This window comes from Elephas maximus, chromosome 24 (genome assembly GCF_024166365.1).
Source record: "Elephas maximus indicus isolate mEleMax1 chromosome 24, mEleMax1 primary haplotype, whole genome shotgun sequence".
Taxonomy (NCBI): Eukaryota; Metazoa; Chordata; class Mammalia; order Proboscidea; family Elephantidae; genus Elephas; species Elephas maximus.
The window spans coordinates 20891480-20912241 of NC_064842.1; the positions used below are offsets into that span (position 1 = coordinate 20891480).

The 20762-nt window shown below is 38.6% G+C and overlaps 1 protein-coding gene across 8 annotated transcripts in view; it reads right to left on the minus strand.

The window, feature by feature from the left end:
• The window catches only part of SDCCAG8 (SHH signaling and ciliogenesis regulator SDCCAG8), a 242418-nt gene that overhangs the window by 163089 nt on the left and 58567 nt on the right, over positions 1-20762 (minus strand). For all 8 annotated transcript variants that reach the window (XM_049868130.1, XM_049868124.1, XM_049868131.1 and 5 more), the window contains 3 exons: positions 17100-17252; positions 3856-3990; positions 267-383 (listed from right to left, as the gene is read on the minus strand). In XM_049868130.1, coding sequence (XP_049724087.1) covers positions 267-383; positions 3856-3990; positions 17100-17252 — 405 coding nt within the window. The remainder of the gene's footprint in view (positions 1-266; positions 384-3855; positions 3991-17099; positions 17253-20762) is intronic.

The following is a 20762-nucleotide window of genomic DNA, read 5'->3' on the forward strand; positions in this document are numbered from 1 at the left end:
ATAGATGTACATACCCAAATGTATATTTATGACCTGTCAGATTGGAGTCTGATATGCATGCAGCTGTAGTCTCACCATTTCATATGAAAGGTGATAATTTTAGGCAACTATAAATGAAACTCTTTTAATAGTATAATCCGGATGGTCCTATTAGTTAGATACAATAAAATTGAAATAAACAACTTAGGAACAAAAAACCACATCAACTTTAGAAAGAACATTAGTTACGTGTTTAATTGCTCTAAGCATCTTTTGTCATCTCTTACCTGATCTTTAATTTCAAGATCCCTTTTAGTTTTTGTTCTGTACTCTCTGTGCTCCTTTTCTGCCTCCTCCTTCTCCATTTTGGTTTTATTCAACTGATAGCGCATTTCTCCACACACCTGTTAGATTGTAAAAACAAGATCAATAGCTGCTGGAATCTACCAGGCAATGCCCGCAATTAGATCTTTTGGTGCCCCCTAGAGGTCATATAAATAAAGTACAATAGAAGTTTTCTTAAGAATGGCATTTTCTGTTAGAAGAGCCTAAGATTTGGAGAGAGTTATCAGGGATTATCAGATCTAAGAACTTCAAACTACGGATAAATAAACACCTAACAAAGGAATTTAAGTAATGTGCTCAAGATTATGTAAAATAACAATTTCAATTGCATATTATCATCCAAAATGTACTATCAACCAAATTGCAACCAGATAAAATTATTGATTAAAATATTTAACAACATTCTTATCAACTCAAATTATTTTGGTTAAATTAAATATTATAAACAATAGCAAGAACGGCTGCACAACTTGAAGAATGTAATCAATGTTATTGAGTTGTACATGTGAAAATTGTTGAGTTAGTGTATGTTTTGATATGTATATTTTTATCACAATAAATTAAAAAAAAATTAAATATTATAAAATTTTCCTCTTAAGACTTCAACATTTAACTATTTAAGGAAACTTATAAAAGGATTTTTCTCTTTGTCAGCTGATAGGCTATACTATTGGTATTTAGTGTACAAAAAACAAACTCATTACCGTCAAGTTGATTCCAACTCATAGTGACCCTACAGGACAGAGGAGCATTGCCCCACAGGGTTCCCAAGGCTGTAAATCTTTACAGAAGCAGACTGCCACATCTTTCTCCCATGGAGCCCATGGTGGGTTTGAGCCACCAGCCTTTTGGCTCGCAGCAGAGTGTTTTAACCAGGGCTCCTTATTTAAATGTACCAAACCAAACCAAACCCGTTGTTAAGTCACTCCTAACTCATAGTGACCCTACAGGACAGAACAGAACTGCCCCATAGGGTTTCCAAGGAGTAGCTGGTGGATTCAAACTGCAGACTGTTTTGGTTAGCAGCCAAGCTCTTAACTACTGTGCCACCAGGACTCCAAAAAAAAAGTCCTCGAGTCCAAAGTGGGATAGGAGCCCATGCCACCCAGGGAGACTGCTACCTGAATGCAGGGCCTTAGACTGCTTGGCCATTTAAATGGATGGTACCTAGTATTTACTGCAAATTTTCTAGACAAAGTCAATCTGATCACATACAATACTGCCTAATCAATTTAAGAAAGATATCCGGCAAAAGTACTAGACAGGAACTAACCACACACCACGTTAAGTAAAATGGTTTTAATAAGGCAGTCACCGCATTACAAATGTTCAACTCACATATAACTTGTGGTTAAGAATCAACCTCCATAATGCCTATTACATTAAAAATTTGAGGTACATACAATGGTTCATAATAACAAACAGGTGCTAGTTTGTGACACGCATCAAAACATTATTATTATTACTACCATATATTGTTAGGTTAAAGATGTTTTATTGTATCTGGAAGCATTTCTTTAATGTTTTTTATGCATAGAAAGGTACACTATATACTAAGACAAACATTTGACTAACTGACATTAGATACAAACTGTACCTAACTGTTCCAACCTACATACAAATTCAATTTAAAGACAACTTACACAATTTGTCTTATTTATTTTACAATCCAGGGCCTCTACAGACATAGAGGTGTATTTTGAAAATGTAATCAGTAAATAAATTATGTGCCTTTGAGGTAACTGAGAACCTGTACAAATAGCAATTAATACACAGCTCTCGCTGCTGGATCTGCTTCTAATGTACAAGAACTAGGTTTTTAAAAATCATATTATCCAGTGGTTATACTTATTTAGCACTTCAATTTTGGTCAGAAAGCTGGAACAAGAAGTAAATTACTAAAAATTCTATTTGACATTCAATGCCTTCATTATGTGAGTTAAAACTTCCCATTAAAAAAAATTAGTAACTTACAAAATGCTATTAATCTTAAAAACTAAAGAAAAGTTAACAATTAAGAGTGAGACAATTAGAAGGGCCCTAATTTACTTTCTTTCTCAATGTTTCACTGTTTCTATCTATTTGATCTATGTCTATGAATAAACTGATAAATCCCTAATCGATAATGTCAGAAAATACCAATTATACAACCACAATGTCTAAAACCCAACACTTTACAAACTTATAATGTACTAAATGTCAAGCATCGGGGTTCTAGAAAAATTATGTCATCCCTTAATTTTATTTTTAAAGTTCCCTTGCCTTCCTACTTTTAGTTTTCTCTGTGCTAAATTTATCTATAATACTTAAATCCCATCTAAAGTGAATCAACAAATTAAGCTGAGCTAGAATTATGTTATCTCAGGGTTGGGAGCAACTTCAAGGCCAGTTAGTACAATTACTCCTCTGACGTTTGAGTCCTTTTGGACAGTTTTAGAGACAGAGAATTATTCTGTGCTGTATTACATTTCAACAGAAAGTTGTCTCCTTATAATGAACTGAAAACTATCTCCCCACAGCTCTCACCCATAAATCTAGGGTGACCGTTTCCATCTCTCTGCACCAGTCCCCTGCCTCCACCCTGCTCCCACGCAAACACATCAAGTGTACTGGCAACTATGATCTTCTGCGTTAACTATCTTGAATCTTAGAAAGCAAATGCAGAATTTTAGAAATCCAAGAAAAAAAAAAAAAAACAGGTTCCTTTCCTAATATATAAGAAGTAATTATAACCACTTTAAAATTTTTAATTTTAAGTGCTTTTAATTACTTAATTTTAAAGGAATTATGTCACTAAAAATGTGCCAAAATTTGGGAAAATATGTAAAGGATAAAGTGCAATATGAAAAAGACACATTTAAAAAAAAAATTATCTGTATATAGCATATAGTATAGTGTACTGTATGTAGTGAAAAATAAATTGATTTCTTACATCATGTATGCCCATATTTACTTTTTTAATTTCAAAGCAATTTACTCCTGAAATCTAGATTGACTTCCAGTGTTTCTTAAAGATGTGCCTTACAGCAGCTGGGAAACCCTGTGGCTCAGTGGTTAAGAGCTATACCTGCTAACCAAAAGGTCAGCAGTTCGAATCTACCAGGCGCTCCTTGGAAACCCGATGGGGCAGTTCTACTCTGTCCTATAGGGTCACTGTGAGTTGGAATCGACTCAATGGCAACGGGTTTATAGTAGCCAGTTAAGACCTTTAAACATTTTACTCCTTGGTTCACATAATTAAAGTAATATACTTTACTTGTTTACAAGTCTGACTCTGCCACTTTCTCCTTAAGTTCTGCCAGGACATGTAATTCATCTGTGTATCTGCGGCACCCAGCAAAGGGCCTGCTGAGAGTAAGTCAACGTTTGCTGAATGATCATTTGGTAGACTTTTATTATTCTTGAAATTAAAAAAAAATTTTACATTCCAAACTCTTTCCTGATACCAGTAAAAGCTTTGTACATTGAGGAAAAGCTATTAAAAGAACATATTTATCTAAATAATTACTAGCCTAAAATTCCTCTTTGTACCTTTGTAACATCCATTTCCTTAGAAGCGAGCTGGTTCTGAACTTCCTCTAGTTGGTTAACAGCTGAAATCTTCTCTCTCGTAGCCTTTTCCACCTGGGCTTCCAGCTGGGCAATGTTCTGAGACAAGGTCATCATCTGTAAGAAGAAATAAATGTCCTAAACAATTACATCATTTGGAAAAATAAACACTAAAAATTTCTTGAATTAAGAGAGTCTCAGGATGGCCACTGAGCTCTGTCTGTAAATGATTTCTCTCTGTGGGCTGGATAAGTCCATTTCTTCACCTCCTTATCTCATCTATCTCCAATGACTCAAAATATGTACTTCCTCCCTAATCATTCCCCTGGTCTCTACCCTCATTTTGGAAAATGTACAACAAGATGCTACCATCACAGCTTTGAAACCCTAAGATGACAGGTATCAGATACCCAGTTATGAGATAGACCACCATGAATAAATTTCAGAGGAGGTGCTGAGGAATCATACAACTCAAACCCTTCTTCCAAATGAAGGGCATAAAAGGGTTAGAGGTGAAGACTTATTTAGAGAGAGCTACTTCTAGGAGTTTCTGGGTGGTATTTTTTATAAATGGTTAACGTGCTTGGCTGCTAACCAAAAGGTTGGACGTTCAAGTCTACCCAGAGGAGATTCAGAAGAAAGGCCTGGGAATCTAATTCTGAAAAATCAGCCATTTGAAAACCCTATAGAGCATAGCTCTACTCTGAAACACACAAGGTCTCCATGAGTTAGAATCAACTCAATAGCAACTGGTACTGATACTGGTGTGCTATGAATCCCATTCTCCCTCCTCCAAACCTAACGAAGGCTCTATCTGGTTTCCTTTGCTGGGAAAACCACATCAGTCCTCCCATTTACCTAGCACCTTCCTATTCCTCCTATAGGATTCAGCTTAGGCGTCATCTCCTCTCCTTTAGAAAGTCTTCCTTGACCACAGCTCCCAGTACAAAATAGGTGCCGCTTCAAATACTCAGGTTGATACAGAGCGAATGTGCACGGCGACAGCCGTTCCTGTTGTTCACAGCTGGTGTCCATTCTCGCTGACCGCTGCCCATGATGTACTGGCTGTTTAATATTTTGAACATTCTGGCATGTGTTCCTATGACAATCTCTGTATATCTCTATCACAGTAATTATCTGCTGTAGATTGAATTGTGTCCCCCCAAAATTTATGTTGAAGTCCTAACCCCTGTGCCTGTGTGTGATCCTGTTTGAAAAAAAAAAAGCTTTTCTTGTGTTATGTCAATGAGTTCATACCTAAGTAGGGTGGGTCCTAAACTTAATCCCTTCTGAGTGATGTCTTATAAAGGAGAGTACAGACAGAGGGACAGACATACAGGGGAAAACACCATGCAACATGTAACGACAGAGGCGGATGCATCTATAAGCAGCAGTCATCAGAAACTCAGACAGAAGCCCACAGAAGGCATCCACACGGCCAACACCCTGGCTTGGACTGTTAGCATCCAGAACTGTGAGAAGATAAATTTCTGTTCTTTAAAGCCACCCACTTTGTGGTATTTTGTTATGGAAGCCATAGGAAACTAAGACCTTATCTCACTGTTTCTAGTTGCCTGTTTGCTCTCTCCTTAGACTGAAAGTCCTCAAGCTCCTCAAGAGGCATCAAACATTTGATGCATGAATGAGTAATTACAATAAATGGCTTTTCCAAGTGACTCTATGGGTATCAGGTTCTTAGTTTTTCTTCTCGGGGTTAGAAGTGCTAGAGCTTAGGTTTATCCTTTATGGCTTTTTGTTTGCACTTATGTTTTGTTCTGCTTTCAGAAAGTCAAAATTTTCTGGGCACTTAATTTCTTAATTGTATGAGCAATTTTAAAATAAAGAAGAAATGCTATCCTACCCCAGAACAAAACATTCAGGGATATCTACCAGTTTGTATTTATTAAAACAAGAACTGGTAACGACTTGAAATAATGACATTTGAAATCTACCATTGTACACTGACATGGGTGTGAATTCAATCTTAAAACTGAAACCAGTAACTAAAATTCTGTGATAAAAATGAACAGTGAACCAAAGTTTTAGGTAAATAAAGTGTCTTACATCAATAAAAGCAAGATAGGTGTCTGCCTTTAAATTGAAGAACTAGCTAATGTTGACACATAGGAAAATAACGAGTCCTGGTAGCTGTTCTCTAATTCAGGCAGTAGGCACATTAATTAGCTTTTCTGGGGATTGTGGACAATTGTATATTTGACTTATGGTTGTTTACATGTCTTTTGCATCACTAAAAGGCCGGCTACAAATCTAATTTGCACATAAAATTAGTTTCACTAATACCAAGTTACAAAATATTCCTAGGCACATTACAGTCTGAACCTAAAGTTGAAGGTCAAAAGAAGTGAAATGCAATACATCAAAAATATCAATGTAATTTCCTTAATTTAAAAATTCAAGTTCACATGTATCCATATGATATATGTATAACTGCAGCTTTTCTGGAATCATACAACAGTAATAAGCCTTAATCGCCAGCTACTAAAAGTCATATATTACTTATTTATGTGGAGATATATCTGATGATAGATACATTAGCTTTGTGTGTTTTTTTTTTAAGTAAATATGTAGACACTTATTTTTCTAACTGTACATTCTGAGACAGTTTCTATTATAAGACATGTATCAAGCCTTGCCCTTTCCATATGATTCCCTCTCTGTGCCACCCATCACTTCTGTCTTCTGCCCACTACCTGTCTGCTCCCTCCTGTCACCCACTTCCTAAGGTCTCCCCTCCTGTTGTCACACCTTCTTTTCCCCTACGCCCTCCATCTGGAAGTCAACATTACCCTGCAGGAGCTTCTCCATCCACATCTGTTGTGGAGACAGAAGTAACACAGACACAGCTGCAACACTGCTGGATGTCCAGGGCACTGACATCAGGTAAGTCCTTTAAACTTTGACAGGGGCAAGGAAGAGACAAGGACACCCAGGTTGGGAAAGCTTAATAGAAATTTCTGCACTGAAGCAGTTCCTAGAGCAGTGAACGTGGTGTGAAGCAGTACTCCCTACACAGGAGATACAAGAATTAAGTACTCTAGCAATAGACTATTATCAAGGGAACCAACTAAGAACATGTCTCAACCATAAGGGGTGCTCAGTAAATATATGATGGATGATTGAATGAACTAACAAACTTGAGTGCAATCAACTACTATTATTAAACAAACAAAGAAACCAAATCCACTGCCATCAAGTCAATTCCAATTCATAGAGACCCTATAGGACAGAGCAGAACTACCCCACGGCAGTTCCAAAGCTGTAAGTCTTTTCAGAAGCAGGCTGCCACATCTTTCTCCTGTGGAGCTGCTGGTGGATTCCAACTGCCCACCTTCTGGTTAGCAGCCAGACACTTTAACCTGTGTACCACCAGGGTTCCTAAGTACTATTACTGAAGACAAAAGCAAACTCGTTGGTGCGGGAATGACTCAGCCTGTCTAGGTGGAAGGCATCTGCTCTCCTAGAGTAATTCATGAATGTCCATACAGATGGAGTTTAAAAAAAAAAAAAAAAAAAGGCAGAAAGGAAAGAAGGATAAAAGAAAAGAAAAAGAAAGCTCTACAAGTCTTACAAGGGGTCCTTACCGTTAGGAATGCAGAGAGGCTTGGTCTAATGCCAACTATATAGCACTTCACAATGTTGTGATCAATTGGTCAGTCCCCCTTCTAGACCAAGCCCCTGTGAAAGGCAATTTGATACTGATTCTCTCCTTTAATCCTCTTGGTGAAGGGATTATATTGGACTCATTTCAGGTTTGAAAAAATCAAGATTCAGAAAATTAAGTAATTTTCCCAAAGCTCATTCAAGTTAATAAAATAAAAGCTCAGCTTCATTTCCAAGTCTTTCTGCGTTTACTAACATGAAGATCCAAGAACTCTCCGATAAGGCTACTGGTTTTATTCTCTATAGTCAGAATGATAGTAGTCGCAAGCTAAAGTTGATTAATGTCTACACTAAGTCAGGCATTATGTTAGGTATTTTCAAAACATAATCTCATTTAATCCTATCAGTTCCTTGAAGTAGGTGTTATTAACTCCATTATTTACTCCTCTGAAGCTTAGAGAAGTTAAGCGAAATTGTTCAAGGTCACAGAGAGGTGAAATTTGGATTCAATCCTAAATTCTTTTATTCTAAAGCCACTTTCTTTCAACTACGTCCACTGCCTCTAAACTTTTGCCATTTCCTGGTGAGGGTGCTTTCTTCACTTTCAGCTCTTTATTCACTCATCTTTACTCATGACTCAAGAGTGGGCAAAATAAACTTAAAAGACTGATGCATTGCAGTTCTGTTGACACCCTTATTCATAAAATAATTGCTTCAGCCTTCCTTTTTCCCTTCATATCAGTAATTCTTATCAACATAGTTTTATACAGTAGAACTACTCAGCAAGACAAAAGGTTTCTACCTTATAAACCAAGAAAATAAAAATCTTCTAGGTATAAACAATACCTTGTCTTTGCTATTGATGCCATTCTCTTGCATACACAATACCCAATTCACAACTTTACCTCCCCTGATGCCTTATTCATGTTGGTTATAGCCAGGATGTCCTTCCTCCACACTCTGCATTTCCAAATCTTATCTATTCTTCAATGCTCAGTTAAATGCCACCTTCTCCACAAAGTCTTCCACGATCTCTCGCAGACAGGGATCCATTCTGTTCCTCTGAACTCTCAGCACTTTAGGCACACCTTTTTAATGGCACAGGGCCTTTCCCCCCTTGTATAACACTCATTCATTGAAAAGGAAAAAAAAATATGTGTAGACAGATAGATAGATAGGTTTTGTGTACTTTGGACATGTTATCAGGAGAGACCAGCCCCTGGAGAAGAACGTCATGCTTGGTAAAGTAGAGGGTCAGTGAAAAACGGGAAGACCCTCAACGAGATGGATTAACACAGTGGCTGCACCAATGGTTTTGAGGATGGCACAGGGCTGGGCAGTGTTTCATTCCGTTGTACATAGGGTTGCTGTGAGTCAGAATTGACTTGACAGCACCTAACAATAGCATATGTGCATATAGAGAGAGAGAGAGAACATTCTATATGAGAAGAGTGTGCCAAACAATGAGTGTGTGAACAGGTCATATGTTGAAGACACAGTAAATCAGGAGAGACTGAATTCAACAAGCATTTGCAATAAGCTGAGTTATGGGAGCACACAGAGAAGCTCCCAATTCAGCAGTGGGAGGCTCTGAGGGGAAACCGTATGAAGATGAATCCTGCGAGATCAGTCAGAGAGGGCAGAAGAAGATTCTTCTAGGCAGGGGGCAAAACACATGCAAAGCCTGAAATAAAAACACTGTATGGCAAATTGACACGTTTGCATGTTTGGGAAAGTGCAAATAGGTCAGTATGATGGGAATACAAGGAAGAATGAGAGCCAAAAAGAGCAAGAAGATAGTATCTATACACTATGCTAAAGGGTCTTAAATTTTATTCAAGGGGTCACGGGGAGACATTAAAGCATTTTTAAGCAAGAGACTGGCACACTGAGATGTTCATTTTATTTTTACTACTATAATATTATTAAAAGATATCCTCCAAATATTTTGTCGTTTTTGTTGTTGTATGCCATCAAGTCAATTCTGACTCATAGCGACCCTATAGGAGAGAGAGAATTGCCCGATAGTGAGAGGTTCATTTTAGAATGATCACTCTAGCTATGGTTTAGGGAACAGATGAGAAGGAGGCAAGACCGAAGACAAGGATTCCATTAGGTGCTGTAGGAAGAATGCAAGGGTGAAATATGGGTAGCAGTAGGATGGAGAGACATGGCCATGTAAAATGTTTAGGGGCCTGAACTGTTAGAACTGAATGGTGATTGCAGAGATGTGTAGAGTGAGGAAAGGGAGGAGACAAAGATGACAGCAAGACTTCTGAGCTGGGCAGTTGGATGAAAAGTGTTTCCTCTGTGATGAACAGTGGTTCCACTGGGAAGATGGGAGGAGAAGCTGGTTTGGAAGATCAGTAGACAGCTAAAGATTTAGGAAAAAATAGCATATACAGTGAAACCTGTGAGAGCTGGAACCTGACAGGACTGCCTTGTTTTTTCGGGTCTCACAAGTTTTCTGTCTTTGACAGGGTATAGCCTTACCACTTTTCTACTGCTCCTTTAGTGGAAAATATTTCCATTTTCCTTCTGATAAGTTTCCACTTTACACAGATTCCAGCTTTTGCAGGTTTTACTGTATATGGAATTAAAGTCACAGATGTATAAAAGACACCTAAATCCACAATTCTCTGCTGAACTCTAGAACTTTCTATGGAGCTGCTTTCCAGATGTGTCTACTTCATTGTCTCAAAGCCACTTTAAACTCAGAGTAATCTTTCTCCCAAATCAAAAATATGGATTCAGAGAAAGCAAGGAAAGAGAACCTTTCAAGGATGAGGATAAGAATTGAAAAATATTCACCCCGCTGAGTCGATTCTGACTTAGAGCGATCCTATAGGACAGAGCAGAATTGCCCCAGTAGGGTTTCCAAGGAGTGCTGGTGGATTCAAACTGCCGACCTTTTGGTTAGCAGCCATAGCTCTTAACCGCTGTTCCACCAGGACTCCAATCAGTAAACATAGCGTTGGTAATTTTATTGGCCGTGAGCATAGACACTCAAACGCAGTGGACTGAAGAGGAAATAGGAGGTGACAGCATGTATGGACAAATCTTTCAAGAAGCTTGACCATTAAAGGGAAGAGAAAAGAGGGATGTGGGATTGCTGAGGTAGGAGCCCTGGTGGTGCAGAGGTTAAAAGCTTGGCTGTTAACAAAAGGTCAGAAGTTTGAATCCACCAGCTGCTCCTTGGAAACCCTATGGGCCACTTCTACTCTGTCCTATAAGGTCGCTATGAGTCAGAATCTACTTGATAACAACGGGTTTTTTTTTTTGGTTTTGCTACCTTGGCTGCACATTGGAATCACGTGGGTAACTTTCAAAACCACTGATGTCTGGATCTCATTATCAAAAAATTTTGATGTAATTGTTTTGGGTGCAGTTTGGGGAATGAGATTTTCAGAATTTCTTGTGTAGCCGAGGCTGAGAATCACTAGAAGAAAGGTTATTTCTTTCAACAGGTAAGAGAAATTTGAGAATATTTTCTTGTTTATAAGAGAGAGGCTACAGTGAAGGAAGAAGTCCCTGGGTAGTGCAAACAGTTAACGTACTCCATTGCCAACTGACATGTTAGCATTTGGACTCCACCCAGAGGACCTCAGAAGAAAGTCCTAGGGATCTACTTTTAAAAAGTCGGCCGCTGAAACCCCTATGGGGTACAGTTCTACACTGACACACAGGTCGTTACCATGAATCAGTCAACTTGATGGCAACTGGCTGGTAGTGAGAGAAAGGCTGAAGGTTCAGAAGACGGGGGAAATAATGGAATGAGGTCCCTGAGATGGTGGAAGGGGAAGGGGAGCTAGAACACAGGGGAAAGGACTAAGATTAAGCCTCTTCCATTTGGTTAGGATTGGGATGCAGGTGAATTTTAGGGCAGAAGGGGGGGTGATAAACAGTAGAGGTAGTTACCATTTAATGGTTTGTGCTTCATCAGGTAACACTGTCTGCTGAGAAGGGGAAGAGAGATGGTAGAGTTGAGAATTTAAGGAAAATAAAAGTGACATTAAATAAATGGGTCCAAGTTACTATCACTTCCCACCCAGAGTACTGTAATCATCTCCCACTTGACCTCCAGGCATCTATTCTGGTTCCCCTCCAATCTATTGACAATGGTGCCAGTAGGATAATTTTTTTCAAATATAAACGACATCATGTCACTGCCCAATTTAAAGCCATTCAATGACTTCCTATTGCTTTTTTAGATAAATTTAAAATCCTTAACCTGGTTGTTAAAGTCATTACGATTTGGCTCCTGCATACTTCTCCGAACTCATCCTCCACCACTCTGTCCCTCACTCCTTACACTCCAATCACCTAGACCTTCTCTAAGTTCCCTGAAACTCTAGCTTCAGAGTCCTGGGTGTGCTGTTTTTCTGGTCCTGAAACTCTCTTCTCTTCAACACTTCTCCAGTCTACTCCTACTCACCCCACGTCAAGGCTCACATTCAGAAGTTCTTTCTTAGGAAAGCCTTTCATTACTGCCTAGACTAGGTCAGATTCCCCGATACACGTTCTCACAGGGCCCTATACTGTACCTTCTTATCTTTAACACAATGTTAATGAAAACTCATTTATGGAGGTATTGTTTAATGTCTACCTCTCCCACTAATCTCAAAGCTTCATGAGGGAATTACACGGTCCTGTGACTACCATATTCCCAGGCCCTGGCAATAGGAGACATTCAATAAATATTTGTTTAATGTTGAATGAAAGGGAGAGAGGTATGTAACGCGGGGGGCTGGTAGAAAGTACTGAAAGAACCACTGACACTGGAGACCATGAGTGTACAGGGTGCCATCTGCAAGGTCATGGGATTTTCACCAGCCCAAATCACTAAGCCAGTGCCAAGAAGGGAAACACACTTACCGATAGCACAATTTTAAAACGGGGCAGAAAGACAGACAAGAGAGTTTATAGTTGTGATTGCTAATGTTATGTGCCACCTTGGCTAGGCTATGATTCTCACTGGTTTGGCAAACACTATGTAATCAACTCTCATTTTGTGATCTGATGTGAGCAGCCAATAGTTGGAAGAGGAATTCCTTTGGGGGTGTGGCCTGCATCCATGATATAAACGTGTGTTCTGGCAAAGCTCTCTCTTGATCCTGCATAATCTGACCTCTGGTCCTTGGGTTCACCAGGCCCTACCACCATGTGAGTCAGAAGCCTCCAGCCCCTGAACAACAGTTTGGAGATGTGCCAGCCTCCACATTGCACGAACCATTTCCCTGAAATAATTTTCTCTCTCTATATTTATATATACACTTCACTGGTTTTGGTCCTCTAGAAAACCCAGCCTAAGACAACACTAAATGCCTCAGCTCACCACTCACTGGACAGGATTAGTGACTATATATCCTCAGGATTTCACATTGCCTAGTGCAAAAAAAAAAAAAAAAAAAAAAAATTTTTTTTTTTTTAGTGCAAAGCAGATAATCAGCAGAAATTTGCTGAATGAGCTAATTATCACACATCAGGATATTTTAATGACACTGCATTCAGAGCATAAGCTGTGAGTCCACTTGTTGCTGTTGTTAGGTGCCGTCAGGTTGGTTCCGATTCATAGCGACCCTATGCACAACAGAATGAAACACTGCCTGGTCCTGGGCCTTCCTTACAACCGTCGTTATGCTTGAGTTCATCATTGCAGCCACTGTGTCAATCCAGCTTGTTGAGGGTCTTCCCCTTTCCTGCTGATCCTGTACTCTGCCAAGCATGATGTCCTTCTCCAGGGACTGATCCCTCCTGACAACATGTCCAATCTGTGTAAGACGCAGTCTCGCCATCCTTGGTTCTAAGGAGCATTCTGGCCACAATTTTTCCAAGACAGATTTGTTTGTTCTTTTGGCAGTCCATGGTATATTCAGTATTCTTCGCCAACACCACAATTCAAAGGCATCAACCCTTCTTTGGTCTTCCTTATTCATTGTCCAACTTTCACATGCGTCTGATCTGATTGAAAATACCACGGCTTGGGTCAGGCGCACCTTAGTCTTCAAGGTGACATCTTTGCTCTTCAACACTTTGAAGAGGTCCTTTGCAGCAGATTTACCCAATGCAATGCATCTTTTGATTTCTTGACTGCTGCTTCCATGGCTGTTGATTGTGGAGCCAAGTAAAACGAAATCCTTGACAACTTCAATCTTTTCTCCATTTATCATGATGTTGCTCATTGGTCCAGTTGTGAGGATTTTTCTTTTCTTTATGTTGAGGTGTAATCCATATTGAAGGCTGTGGTCTTTGATCTTCATTAGTAAGTGCTTCAAGTCCCCTTCACTTTTAGCAAGCAAGGTTGTGTCATCTGCATAACGCAGGTTGTTAATGAGTCTTCCTCCAATCCTGATGCCCTGGTCTTCTTCATATAGTCCAGCTTCTCAGATTATTTGCTCAGCATACGGATTAAATAGGTATGGTGAAAGAATACAACCCTGACACACACCTTTCCTGACTTTAAACCAGTCAGTATACCCTTGTTCTGTCTGAACAACTGCCTCCTGATCTATGTAAAGGTTCCTCATGAGCACAATTAAGTATTCTGGAATTCCCATTCTTCGCAACGTCATCCATAATTTGTTATGATCCACACAGCCGAATGCCTTTGCATAGTCAATAAAACACAGGTAAACATCCTTCTGGTATTCTCTGCTTTCAGCCAGGATCCATCTGACATCAGCAATGATATCCTGGTTCCACGTCCTCTTCTGAAACCAGCCTGAATTTCTGGCAGTTCCCTGTCGATATACTGCTGCAGCCATTTTTGAATGATGTTCAGCAAAATTTTGCTTGTGTGTGATATTAATGATATTGTTCTATAATTTCCACATTCGGTTGGATCACCTTTCTTGGGAATAGGCATAAATATGGATCTCTTCTAGTCAGTTGGCCAGGAAGCTGTCTTCCATATATCTTGGCATAGATGAGTGAGCACCTCCAGCACTGCATCTGTGTGTTGAAACATCTCAATTGATATTCCATTAATTCCTGGAGCCTTGTTTTTCGCCAATGCCTTCAGAGCAGCTTGGACTTCTTCCTTCAGTTCCATCGGTTCCTGATCATATGCCACCTCTTGAAATGGTTGAATATTGACTAATTCTCTTTGGTATAATGACTCTGTGTATTCCTTCCATCTTCTTTTGATGCTTCTTGCATCGTTTAATATTTTCCCCATGGAATCCTTCACTACTGCAACTCGAGGCTTGAATTTTTTCTTCAGTTCTTTCAGCTTAAGAAACACCGAGCGTGTTCTTGCCTTTTGGTTTTCCATCTCCAGCTTTTTGCACATGTCATTATAATACTTTACTTTGTCTTCTTGAGACGCCCTTTGAAATCTTCTGTTCAGTTCTTTTACTTCATCAATTCTTCCTTTTGCTTTAGCTGCCTTACGCTCAAGAGCAAGTTTCAGGGTCTCCTCTGACATCCATCTTGGTCTTTTCTTTCTTTCCTGTCTTTTCAGTGACCTCTTGCTTTCTTCATGGATGATATCCTTGATGTCATTCCACAACTCATCTGGTCTTTGGTCACTAGTGTTCAATGCGTCAAATATATTGTTGAGATGGTCTCTAAATTCAGGCGGGATATACTCAAGGTCATATTTTGGCTCTTGTGGACTTGCTCTGATTTTCTTCAGTTTCAACTGGAACTTGCATATGAGCAATTGATGGTCTGTTCCACAGTTGGTCCCTGGCCTTGTTCTGACTGATGATATTGAGCTTTTCCATTGTCTCTTTCCACAGATGTAGTCAATTTAATTTCTGTGTGTTCCATCTGGCGAGGTCCATGTGTATAGTAGCTGTTCATGTTGGTGAAAGAAGGTATTTGCAATGAAGAAGTTGTTGGTCTTCCAAAATTCTATCATTCGATCCCTGGCATTGTTTCTATCACCAAGGCCATATTTTCTAACTACTGATTCTTCTTTGTTTCCAACTTTCACATTCCAATCACCAGTAATTATCAATACATCTTGATTGCATGTTCAATCAATTTCAGACTGCGGTAGCTGATAAAAATCTTCTATTTCTTCATCTTTGGCCCTAGTGGTTGGTCTGTCAATTTGCATAATAGTTGTATTAACTGGTCTTCCTTGTAGGTGTATGGATATTATCCTATCACTGACAGCGTTGTACTTCAGAATAGATTTTGAAACGTTCTTTTTGACAATGAATGCAACACCATTCCTCTTTGAGTTGTCATTCCCAGCATAGTAGACTATATGATTGTCCAATTCAAAATGGCCAATACCAGTCCATTTCAGCTCACTAGTGCCTAGGATATCGATGTTTATATGTTCCATTTCCTTTTTGATGATTTCCAATTTTCCTAGATTCATACTTCATACATTCCAGGTTCCAATTATTAATGGATGTTTGCAGCTGTTTCTTCTCATTTTGAGTCATGCCACATCAGCAAATGAAGGTCCTGAAAGCTCTACTCCATCCACGTCATTAAGGTTGACTCTACTTTGAGGAGGCAGCTCTTCCCCAGTCATCTTTTGAGTGCCTTCCAACCTTGGGGGCTCATCTTCCAGCACTATATCACACGATGTTCCGCTGCTATTCATAAGGTTTTCACTGGCTAATGCTTTTCAGAAGTAGACTGCTGGGTCCTTCTTCCTAGTCTGTCTTAGTCTGGAAGCTCAGCTGAAACCTGTCCTTCATGGGTGACCCTGCTGGTATCTGAATACCAGTGGCATAGCTTCCGGCATCACAGCAACTCGCAAGTGAGTCCACTTGGAAAACAAAAAACCTAATATAACACAGTTGCTTTGTTTACTTCATACTCAATTTTACTCTACTGTCAGCAATCTTAAAGCTATGTTCCTGTCACCTTCGTGTTCTAGTTTACTATTTTTCCAAACACTGTGCATTTTAAGTTCTCTGCCCCTTTTGCCCTTTCAATTCATCTAGTATCCTCATTATTCATAAGGTAATTTGTCAAATCCTACATCCTACATTGTGTATAATCACTATCTCTTGGCTTCAGTTTCTTACAAGTGTGTTACCTTCTGCGAGTTCAATTTAGGGGTGGGAGCTGAGGTGGGGGTCATCCCTGTCTGATTTAGTCAAGGTTGAAGAAAGGTTGAAATAAAATGTGCAGAGCACCTGGTCTCCGCTGGCAAACCCTGAGAAAGGGAATCAAACATAAAGGCAGGATGAAAGTTAATTTCATAATTCTATATCCGGGAATTTAATTATTTTGTTTGAAAAGGTCAGAGAATAGAATTTTATTGAGAAACACTTGGAAAACAGAAAATGTTTATGAAGTCTAAATTATAAGAAAATTTGACTAAATTGCTGTTGTTAGGTGCCATTGAGTCAGTTCTGACTCATAGTGACCCCACACACAACAGAAGGAAACACCGCCCCGACCTGCGCCATCCTCACAATCGTTGCCCTTTGAGCCCACTGTTGAAGCCAGTGTGTCAATCCATCTCCTTGGGGGTCTTCCTCTTTATTGCTGACCTTCTACTTTACCAAGCATGACTAATAAAAGGTTTTAAAATCTAAAGTTCGTTCAAGAACTGCAGGCTACAGAATCATCAGGACATCACCACAAACGTGTCTTCTGCAATGTGGATAACAAACCGAGTTCCTGGGTACCTTTGCTTCCATGTCCTCCCGTTCTTTGGTCCTTTCTTTTTTCATCATCTCTTTCTCAAAGGCCCTTTTCTCTTGCTGAGATGCAAGCTCTTTTTCAAGTCGCTCTGATTGCCTCTCCAGCTCATTCTTCAGCTGCTCACACTGGATTAGAGCCTGCCAGGGGAAGACAGAGTGAAATGGCAGCTTAGAATTTGGAGAAGGAAGGGGAAAATGAGACAATTAGACTTAGTTTTATTTAAAGTAGTTACAGTTCCCTGTAAAATCCATTAGAATAATTTTACATTTGTTCACCAGCTCCACTCACTGATCTAAAACAGTATTAAAATGTTACTTTTATTCACATCTTTTCACAACAAAGGCTACATTGACTAATCAGCTAAGAAAATTCAGGTCATAGATCTTGAGGAGGGCCAGAGATGAGCCAGAATTTTGGGAAAAAAAAAAAAAATGTGTCCAGAAAAACCAACTGTTCCAGTATTTTTATTACATGTCATATTTACACTAAATGAAATACATATTACTGATTTTTACCTGCTTGTGATTAAAAATTATTTGAATACTTTAAATGAGAAACATCATTACTATGTCTCACATACTTTGGACATGTTATCTGGAGGCATCAGGCCCTGGAGAAGAGCATCATGCTTGGCAAAAAGAGGAAAACCCTCAAGGAGGTGGGTTGACACAGTGGCTGCAACAATGAGCTCAAGCATAACAACGATTGTAAGGATGGCTCAGGACCGGGCAGTGTTTCGTTCTGTTGTGCGTAGGGTCGCTATGAGTCAGAACCAACTCAACGGCACCTAACAACAACAACAACATTGCTTAACATTATATAATAATCAAGTCTCCTAAAGATAACTAAGACGAGATTTAGTGTACTCCCCTCGCGCACATAACTAATGTAAAACATAGGTAACAACCAAAACTTAAGGTAAGGAAAGGCTCAAAACTGCATTCACTACTTGGTTTTATAAAATGGGAATCGTTGCCTTCCATTTCAGGTAATTTAAAAGTCCGTAATTGACCTTTAATCTAAATTCCCCATTAGGCATTTCCAGAAATAAAAGCTCTCTAACTTTTTTTGGCCATATTCATGATATCTTTATATGTAATATCCCAGAATAAAATATGACTTCAAAATCCCAATAAAATTATTTAACATAAAATATCTGAGTCATTGTATGGTGACTGTTATTTACAATATCAAAATCCCCAACCTCTATTTTCCCCTGAATTGGTAGAAAGACACTCAAGTCTCATATTATTTACATATTATATGACTATAACTTTGATAATCACATTCATTGTTAATGTAGATGAAAAGGGTCTTGGGAAGCATTTTAAGTTTTACATATGGCTATGCTTCCCTCTGGTGAAAGCTAAAATAAATACAGACAAAACATATACAGGATGTGAAATTTCCTCTCTTCATCTGAAAAGCATTAAGGCCCAATTTCTTTCAGACTTTTCTGGAAAGTTTCTGTTCTCCTAGGCATAAAGTATGAAGGTAAAATTCAATTGTCTCATATTAACTGATGAGCAAATACAACGACTAAAAATGATTCTCCTAGGGAGTTTGTCCCAAGTCCAGTTTTAGCTGAATATGCCTGGAAAATAAAGTTTTAAATTAGACTTTAAAAGAAATGAGAAAGCATAATTCTATTTTTTTAAGCTCTCAGAGCTTGAAATATGAATTAGTAACTATTGTGCTTCAGAATGCAATTGTTCTTGTGAAAAATGTTTTATTCGAACCTAATAAAAATGCCCATAACTTTGTCTGATACAATGAAAAACACTGGTATGAATGAATAAAATAATTACTGAATATAAACCAATATTATATATTTATTATATAAAAACCAAAACCCATTGCCACTGAGTCGATCCGACTCATAGCGACCCTACAGGACAGAGCAGAACTGCCCCATAGAGTTTCCAAGGAGCGGCTGGTGGATTCAAATGGCCAACCTTTTGATTAGCAGCTGTAGCATTTAACCACTGGGCCACCAGGGCTCCTATTATGTAAAGAAGGCTTTTAACTGAACAAAAACACAGGTGTCAGCATCACTAAATACAGGATAAGGGAGGGAGTTGCTGAAGATCTGAAGGTCAGGCTAGCATGAAGAGCACCTAAAGCAGCAATTTAAATAACTCAGTCAACCAAGGAATAAGGAACAGGAAATGATCCTGTTCCTTGACATTAGCCCAGGATAACTGGACTGACATCAAGATAAGATGACATAAACAAAAGCAAAAAGAAAGAAGTTGCAAATCACCTAAATAAAATCAATACTGAAGCGTTGGTTTTGTGGATGGCATTTTTATGTATCTATAGATCTCTGTATACCAATGGGTGATGATCAAGAAGTATAACAGGAAAAATGAAACAATAAAAAAAATATAAGTCAAAAACTGGCCATCTGTGTCTCTTGGTATGTAACCAATGATTATAAATTATAAAATAATTTTTGCTTTTGTTTGAATATACATGCCTGGTCACAATGAAGAAAGCATTAAGGCTTAGTGATACTTGGAATCAGAAACGTGATTTAATCTTTTCGAAGACATCTCTCTTATAATTGACCACACATACTAAAAGATTTGGGTCTACCAAACCAATATCTATATACTATTTCCATTGAAGCTTTCTCATTTAACTCTAGGGCTCCCTCTCCTAGTTTCCAGAATTCTAGCTGATTGGTTAGAGTCTTCTAACCATTAAATAAAGACATAATAACTGAATTCTCAAAGGTTACATCAGTAACTGATCAATAGTAATTAATAGATATTTGTAGTTGGCCAAGCCAAGTTGGGGCCATTTTCCCTAGAAGATCCCGGCATGTATGTGGTGGCTTCTTCCTTTCCTTGGGCATAACCCCTCCTTGCTGGAAATGGCTTCAGGTCTTGGGGAGAAAGCTATATAGAACTACACTTGCCCCCACCCACCAGACTTAATCCAGAAGGGACCCTTTCTCTTATGGAAATTTCTTCATTTGTAGCCATTCTATGGTGGCCACAGTAACACATTTTTCAAAACATAATTTATTGGCCTTGATATCATCAGTCCTGGTTTTATTAAGTCAAAGGGTATACATTACTATCTTAACAAAGTAAAAAAAAAAATTCCCCTAATAAAATTTATATCTGTTCAATTCCATGTTTAAAATACACAACTTATTTTAGGGTATGTGAAAGTCTTTTCCAACTGTTAGGGTTAGGTGCCTAGAAATTTTTGTGATAGGGAAATTCATGACTAAAGAATTAAAGATCTTATGAGAAATACAAGATTTATACTTATGAACTTAAAAACTTATGAACATGTTTTCATATTTATAAAATAAAATGAATCCCACAAAATAAAAATGACTACCAAAACATTTTAAGCATTTAACTTACGAATAACGTAAACTATTGATTTTAATTTATAATCTCTTGCTTACTGGAAACTTAGTCTTTTCCTATCTTTTATTTTCAACGTGTTTATAATTTGTTTTTGTTTTGCTGCATATAACGTGCATACCAAAAGGCAGGACTTTCTATGCCTGCGCCTGTATTCAAATGCTCAATGCCATCCTGATTTTTTCTCTTTTTTAAACTCCAGGTTTCTAATTCCTGATTGTCTGATCCCAGTGTAGTTCAAGAAACAGAATAAATTCAATA